At 40.0% G+C, this 8,617-nt stretch overlaps 1 protein-coding gene across 2 annotated transcripts in view; it reads right to left on the reverse strand.

Moving 5' to 3' along the window:
- Window positions 1-7,877, reverse strand: part of PRXL2A (peroxiredoxin like 2A) — an 11,147-nt gene extending 3,270 nt beyond the window's left edge. Inside the window, exons 1-3 of one of the 2 annotated variants that reach the window (XM_010171035.2) lie at window positions 7,794-7,877; window positions 2,625-2,804; window positions 2,153-2,244 (exon numbers count right to left, since the gene is read on the reverse strand). In XM_010171035.2, coding sequence (XP_010169337.2) covers window positions 2,153-2,244; window positions 2,625-2,802 — 270 coding nt within the window. In that variant the 5' untranslated portion in view covers window positions 2,803-2,804; window positions 7,794-7,877. Of the gene's footprint in view, window positions 1-2,152; window positions 2,245-2,624; window positions 2,805-5,620; window positions 5,631-7,793 lie in introns of those variants that run through there. The other variant, XM_029085716.1, reaches the window with a different exon arrangement.
- Between the last annotated feature and the right edge of the window lie 740 nt (window positions 7,878-8,617).

An 8,617-nucleotide genomic window follows, 5' to 3' on the forward strand; every position in this document is an offset into this window, starting at 1 on the left:
AATTCTTAAGAGATTAGACTTCAAGCAGCATCTTGGGACTAGAATTGATTTGTTTTTCTTTACTGCTATTTAAAAACGATACAATAAAAGAAATCAAAGTAATTTATTTTTGTGGACAAATTTTAGCACATAACAGCTGTACAGCCTTACCATGGGGCTGTGATCATTTCATCTAGTCTGTGAAACTGTTTTCTTCTTTTTGTAAAAAGCAGACAAGCACACCCTAACATAATACTTCCTCTCTCCACCAAGGCAAAGACAACCCAAAAGAACAACTCCCATTTCAGTTTGTCCCCTGCTACTTTAGGCTGCTTGAGTTGATACCTACAATATTTAGCAAGCCCATGGCACTTCCACAATAACTGGAGCACTGGATCACCACGTGGTCAGATTCAGACTACGAGATGTAGATGTGTAGTCCTGTTAAACATGGTCTATCTTAAGTAACAAAAAAGGAATCTGATGATTTAGGATGATACAAGACACGGTATTTCTTAAGTCTACAGGCCTCAATTCTCAAGGATCCAAAGGTACTATAATTCCAGTAGGATTTGTGATATCCATTGCAATAGCTAACAGAAGCACGTCCTCACCACTACTATCACGTCAGTGATCTACAAGGTAGAACAGCCAGCCACTTTTCAACCCCAACACTGTGTCCAGGGGAGTATATATTCCTTCTTGGTGCTGTCAAGAAGGACAAAGTTCAACATCCTTTCCAAGGTGTAAGACAGTGGGAACCAAGTCTATTTTGTCTCTTGCAAAAAAATAAAAACCTACTGCTTGCACATTAACAGATATGGCAAGTCACCTGTATTGAACCATTCCAACAGCTCAGAGTCAGTGATAATGGGGAAAGAAGCAGTTTTCATACTACTACAGAGAAACATTAATCGGGGGGTGGGGGGGAAGAGCGACTGAACTGTTCTTAGGAGAAAGGCAGAAGAATCAATTCACAAAAGTGCTTTGAGTATAGAGCAATAAAAAATAACTTCAGTTTAGACAATTTAAAAGCTCTTCCAAACACTTTCACAGCTAAACTACAAAACAATTATTTGCCCTAATTAGCTGATCAGTATTGTGACCATCTCTGTTAAAAATCTGAAGTTTTGAACCAAAAATAAGAATTAGAAAAATAAATTTCTCTTTCCTCAATGTTTTGCTGAAAGAAAAAAACCCTGCAATTCTTTGAATTGGGCATTTTATTTCTGCTTAGGAAATTAGCATTAAAAAATCATTAATGAATTCCTGCCTGATGGTATGTGAAAGGCACACAGTCAAGCACGTAGTGCGTTCTACTCCTGCCTACACTACACCTGTTCAGAGAGCAAATTAATTTAATCTTTAACCTTCCACAAATTCTACACATACTTAAGCAGTTACTACTGATGGGAGCAGATCCCTTAATTAAGTGATTGCAATATTAATTACTCCATATTACAGAGTAGTGAGTAACAACATAATAACTATTTTTCCCCATAGCTATGAGAAAAATAATGGCCAGGGTATGAGTTATGGCTATTCCCAGGCACACAGTACATTTAAACTGTATTTTAAGTGTCTCCTCCCACCTCCACCCAAGAAGCCTAATGCCAACTGCAGGATCAAATTTTGTCTCCTAACCCACCTTGTTATTGAACAGTAACTCTTTGTCTTCAGAATCTTTACCTTACTGCCTCACATTCAGCATCCAAAACAGCAAGGGATGCCCCTTTATACACGTCTCTTTTTTGCTGATGAGCTTTATCTGATGGCTTTCTATCAGTCCAGTCTTGGGCTGCTTTTGACCAGAGACTACCTGGCTCGCAGAGATTTATTTGGGACATATGGAATACAACTAGCTCCTAAGACTCATTACCAATTGTGTAATCTCCCTTTCTAATTACTATGAGCTAGGTCCCTGGCAGATGTAAAAATTATATAACCATAGCCTTCAGAAGGAAAATACTCAGGACCTACACTATACAAACCAGTTGCAAAGAAAACTTAAGTATGCTGTTAGCTGTCAACCAGTTTGGGCTAGGAAACAAGACCTTTCAGATACTTCAGATGTATTTGATGACTGTCCTATTCACCCCCTCCTTTTACTTAAAGGGAATCTATGCAAGTAGAGCTTAACTCTTCCTAATTAATCCCCAAGCCCACCAAGTACCTCTCTGCACAAAAATCATCCAGGTCTTCGCACAGCCATGATCACTGCACCATTCTTCTTCCATAGTTCACCTGCTTTGAATGATCTTTGTTCTGTTTATACAGGAGAAACAGCATCAGCGACAATATCAGCCATTCTTGTTTATAATGATCAATACTTCAAGGACCAGCACAAAGCACTGCAGAGAATTCCACATTCAAACACAGTTCTATCAGAAAACAATTCTATATGCTAACAGGTTTTTACTGCTTTATTGATTTTTAGAAGCATGTCATGATTCATCTAGAAATATTAGTTTTGGTTCCTTTTCCTTCACCAGAATTCTCTGTTGTCAGGGACACCTAACTACATGTTATAACCAGGAAAGACTAAGAAAAAAGACTAAGAAAAACTCTTCCAACCCTGGCCTTACAAAGGTTCTTATAAAAGCCCAATTATCCAAGAGCGTGGGCTGAAACATCCAGAATCTTACCTGTTCCCAAAGTTTTTAGCTCTATCTCTTCTAAAAACTCCAATGTAGCTTTTTCTGGCTTGGACAAAAATAAGTCAGTGTTGGCAAGGACAATCCCTGTCACAGCTGCACCAATGGCTCCAAGACCAACAGACCACATGCCCATGGTGAAGATCCCAAAGTCAGGCAGGAAGGACATTTCTGGAAAAAGAAAGAAGCAGCTCTAACACTGGACATCATTGATGTCACACAAGGAGGAACTGGATTAAAACAATAACTAAAAGTTCACACAGATATTTTCAGTTTGACTGGAGATGATCTCTATATTTATTAATGTACTGAACTGGGTTTTAGAAGATCTAGATTACATTCCAGTTCTGCACCTTACTCATATCAAAACTATTGACAAGATATCCTTACCTTTTCCTTCTACCAGACTGACAAAAACATTCATGATTAAAGTGCTTGGATGCAATAGGGAGAAAGATGATTGAAGTATACACGTGTAATAAAGAGCCTCTAACAAGATGACCTCTATGGTAGCCAGTAAGTTAAATTATTACAGTAAGATAGTGGTTTCTTTCAAAAAAGAAGCATTTGTAGATTCCCTCCTGGCCCTTTCCCCAATAACCTATATTAAACAGTGAATTTTACAAATATACCACAGGAAACTTAAAAAACCAAACAACAACAACAACAACAAAAAACCCACCAAACCCAAACTATATGTGGTTCATGGTAACTGGTAACCTTTCCCTTTCCTTACAGTTCCACACTAGAACCAAAGCAGGCACCAAGCCAAAATTAGAGCTCATCAGGCATGCCTGCAGGCAGAAACATGTAGACATGCAACCACTGTATCAGTGATCCAACATTACAAACATGTCCTGGACAGCACCTTCTATATGCTAACCAAGGTCCACTCTTGCTAAAGCAGAAATGACATCAGGAACAAACAACTTAAACTCACACCCATCAGTTAGAACTGATAACATTGCAATGGAAGCTATTACATATGCTTGCTCAAGTCTTAAAGTGCATACACTGCTTGTTGTTTCTGGTGACTCTACTTCAGTGGCAATTTTATTTAACCACCATCCATCCACAAACCCCACCACAGCCTAATCCTGACCCTTGCACATGTTTCATAAGCCTGGGAAGGGCTGACAGACACCTTCCACTGAGGCAGTATCAGTTATGAGGATGCAGGAAAGCACACTTAGCCTGCCTCATGGACAAAATTCAAGATCCAGCTCTGAGCAATAACTGGTACAAAAGTCATCGGAGTTTTGGCAGTGTAAGAAGTCACTGTACGCTTACATCGCAACAATTATGTGTTACAAAGGGCTGTAGATTTGCAGTCATCCAACTTTAGTATTACACAATATGGAGAAACAAATTTTTTCCAGGGCCATCTGCAAAACCCTATTCCCTGATGGACTGTTTTGGTAAATAGTGCTGTCTGTATATGCTTTTGTATGGGTGAGGTTTTTTCCCCTCATAAATATATGAAAATATTACTATTTTGAACTGTGACTGGCGATAAAGCAGAGACACACATAATCTCTATCCCCACAGCTAGATGTTGCCAGAATTCAGAAAGTAGGAACTAGGAGTAGCTCCTTGCTTTTGTGTCAGAGCCACAGTGGCCAGAATTTTCTGGGAGAAAACCCCTTTCCATCCTTAAAACTAGTTCCAGAATACTACCGAAAAAGAAATGCAACGAACTGCCTACCTGCAGAAATAGCTAGAAAACATTCTAAAAAACCCACAGCTTTGTTCTTTTAACAGAGTATTTGGTTCCAAGGAAGACAGTATCACAGTATCTAGAAACGTGAGTAATCCGTGACCCCAAGCAGGAAACAAGGCCAGTTTACACAAACATAATGCAGATAAGAGAACAGATTCCACCCCATTTCACCACTTATTTCTAACTAAGGGAAACCTTCCTTGACCATATCTGCTCTCTCTCTCTTTTTCTTCAAACATAAAGTCATACTATAATGACAATTTTTGATATCTGCCTCTGACTCATATACCACCCTGACCCCAGCCTTTGGAATGACCAAAATGTAACTCAAAATATATTGCTGTAATGCAGCAATATCCTTGTGTTGAGACTTAAAATCTCTGTGGCATACCCAAAAGGCTATAGCCTTACTCCCTCCCAGTGTCTGATTATCCAAGTATTCTTTGGACTTGAATCTTGTCTGGTCAAGAAATGTTTTTCTCTTAATTCTTAGTTACACGAAGCAGGGGAGGGTGGGGGGAATGGGGTGTAAAAAACAAGTATTAAACCCATGTGCATGTACAAAAATGTTGCCAAATTTGTGGCAACTGATTAATAAATTCTCACGTAGTCTTTTTTTTTTTTTAGCATTATTGTTATTGTTAGCTTTATTAGCATTATTAAAAGCCAGCTTCCACTCAGTTGTCATTGATAGAGAGATCATTAAACTTAGTCAACACACTTCTTTAGTTTAATTGGACTCTTTGGTCTCCACTCAGTGACAAAAACAACCATATTCAAATATGCAAATTTTTCTATTTAAGTAAATAAAGAAATGGAAGAAGCAGCTCTACATGGTAATATTGAAATTCCTCCTCTGCTAAACAAACACCATAGTGAGCCACTTTAAAAAATACTATGGGAAACAGCAGCCAGGGTTATTAAAACATCTGCTAACAAGACAGGCTGAGCCCGGACACATCTATGTCCTTGAACCCCAAGTGAAGAGACTAAATGGAAAACAGCTGAGTATTTGCAACAAACAGCTTCATTTCTGATTATCTGCTGTTTACTAAGGAAATCTGAAACTCAAAATACCTTCACAGTCCTCCACCCCACCTTAAAATACAAATGCTACTGTCTTGTTATCAAACTCTCTGAGTTCTTAAACATCAAAACAATCTGCAATTAAGAAGATACAACAAGGCATCCGGTAAGCGATAATCCACGAGGAGAAGACACAACAGAGTATCCGATAAGCTGCTACCACTGAGGTGCACCCACTCACCAGAACCCATGCAGCCTGCAGGAGCATCAGCCACCACCAGCTCCCCCTGAATGTGAGCGCAGGTAGGAGAGAAGACAAAACTGCCCTGCCACGGGTGGCGAGTGGGAAGGACCAGGCAGGAGTTCAGCTGTGGAGCCTTTGCCTTGCAGCCAGGACCTGGCTCTCAGCGTCTTTGAGCAATGCGTGCCACAGTCACCCCGAAGGCGATTGTGAAAGAACAGTCGTCCAATCCACAGCAAGATGCTTTTAAAGGTATCTTAATGATTCAACTTTTTTTTTTTTTTTTTTTTTTTTTTAAACTGAACACATGGTTACCCTCTTTATGGGGTGGGTGGGTACAGGGAAGGGAGATTATAGAAAGCTTTTCTTAAGATGGGAACACAGCACTAAGCTTTAAGATCTACATGACAAACTGTTTTTTTCTGCAGAACTGTGCATTTTTACAAGTAATATTTTCCCTATGTTTCAGCCTATTCTACTTCTAACCCCCCACACGCACACTGCATGCCAAAACAATACAAACAACCCTGGAAACAATTAAAAAGCCATCACAAGGCACAATGTTAGAAAAAAGCTGCAATATAGAGGCTGTACAGGCGAATTAACCCAGCGTTTCTATGCTAGGTTACCTGCTTTAGTGGCAACATCCGTTCGCTAAAGAATCTACTTTTCTCTAGAACTACCGTACCTGCAAGCTCTCAACTCTACTGAAACCTCCAGAAGGGAACAAGCACTTCTCTTCACAGAGAGCAGATGCCAAAGAAAAAAGGAAAAACATCTTTTTGTGTGTTTCTGTGGTGACCAAAGGAGATCTCCAGGATAACAGTGAGTTATTTTATGTTCTGTCAGGACTCAGCTAACCAGAATTTAAACAAGCTTAGTCTTAATCCTTCTGTAAGCACCAGTTGATGGTCTTCACTTTGTGTCAAGAAGACCAGTTAAAACATGGTTTTCTAGATGTCTCATTTCCCTCCCACTCACAACTGGAGAAAAAATTGTCATTAAGAGGAGAGCTATCCTTAAACATTTATTTTAGCAGTGTAAACAGGACCCATTGCAGCTGTGTCAAAAAAACGCGGAAAGTTTCTTGTTTTTAAGTTGTCAATAAAACTCAGGATAGCACACAGATTTACTTACATACTTTTTCTAAGAAGACAGCTGAGCAAAAGTGGAAACACTCAGTGGGCACAACACTCACAAGCTGGACTGCACTAGCACATATACCCTAGTCTAAAATAGCTTTGGCCATTGTTTATTCTTCCCTTCTCTCCCACTCCCAACTTCCCCAGGACATTCCCTATTGAGCCTAAAAATCTTTCGGAGCTTTGTCACAACTTGCATATCCCAAACATAAGTTCAGATGATTATTTTTTATGAGACATTCTCCCCAGAAATGAGTCATATGATTACAAATATCTTTGTAATCTAACTCCTATAAAGAAAACTTACAATACACAATAACCTGGTAATATGCTCATCAAGATTTCACGAGCTTTTAAATACCATTAAGGATTACAAAATACAGCATCCTGACTGATCAGCAAAATTAGCCCTGCTTTAAGTGGGGATTTGACTGGAGCAACTTCAGAGGTCCCTTCCAACTTAAATTTTCCTTTAAATGCTGAAATCAATGCACAAAGAAGCCTCCTATCATTTCTGATGGCATGAACGTAAGTAATTTTCACAACATGTGGGACTTCTTATTTTCTTTTCACTGTCATCGAGATCTTGTAACAAAACATTCTTGTGTCCAAAGTAACAGTCATCTTTTTAGGTTTCTTCTCAGTCTGTGCATGTTTCATTACTGAATTCAGTACAACACTGTGCTTGGCTCTAGCTGAAAACTGCTGTGTCAAGCAAGCAAACCATACTCCTTCCTTTGAAAGGAAGTTAATTGTTAGACCAAATAATGTCCCCCATTCTGATAAAGTTTTAAAGAAATGAAACATCTCAACAACCTTTTCCTTTTGAGCAAGGGAGAGCTAAGAGCTCTAGTACAACACTTTGGGAATCTTCCAACTCTCTAGAGGTATTCAGAGAGAATAGGCAACTAGATCCTATGTATGGGAAAATTCAAATCTCTGCTCAATTAGCAAAACGGAGATACCACAGAGATGGGAGGAAGTACTGGAGCACAGAACTGCAAAAAGTACTTAGTGAAGGCTAAACTCACTGCTGGGTCTGCTGGGGATGCAAAGCAGGAGAGCTGCATGCTGTGGCAGTCTGCAGAGCTGGGGGAAGAAGGGGAATACCAACAGATCCACTTACAATGCAAAACAGCATTCACCAAAAACACAGTGACCTGCTAGGCAGAAAGTGGTCCCTCGTGTTCCAACCCAGCCATAACTCCTGCAGATTCAAGCTTAAATGAAGAATTATTTTTCCATCTTTTGGTATTCTTAGGCCTTGCTTGTATTTTAACTTTCAAATTCCTCACGTTATGCAATTCCTAACAGCAAAATTATTTGTAACTAAAAGCAAAAACACAAGATAATCAATATATGTTTCAACTCCAACCCACAGGGCAGGGGCAGCTCTATGCATCAATGGGTCTGTACCGCATCAGTCTCAGCAGTTACACTCAGCTGTGAACAATTTCCCTACAAACAACCTACTTTACCCTTTCCATAACCTGCTATGAACTGGGTCTGATGGGGAAACTGACCCTGTGGTCTAGAAGGGAAGGCTGGGAGGACTCTGTACGGGTACCTCAAGCAGCCTGAAGGTGCAGTCAGTGGATTTCTGAAGTTTGAGTAGCAGGATCCCACCCCAGACCAAACCAACTCATGAGCAATGACAGAAGAAATGAAGCACGGAGCCTCTGTCTTTCCCTGATCCTGCAGTGCCTACTTACACCCACGTCAAGTTACATAAGAAAACAGGGATCAATTAAAGCATTAAATCGCAAGGACAGGTGTAAGCAGAATTTCAGACCTCAAAACGTGGGGGGAAGTAGCAGAGCAGAGCACTGGCGCTGAGAGCAGCGGGGCACCGGCG

Source organism: Antrostomus carolinensis, unplaced genomic scaffold (assembly GCF_000700745.2).
Source record: "Antrostomus carolinensis isolate BGI_N321 unplaced genomic scaffold, ASM70074v2 scaffold47696, whole genome shotgun sequence".
NCBI lineage: Eukaryota > Metazoa > Chordata > Aves > Caprimulgiformes > Caprimulgidae > Antrostomus > Antrostomus carolinensis.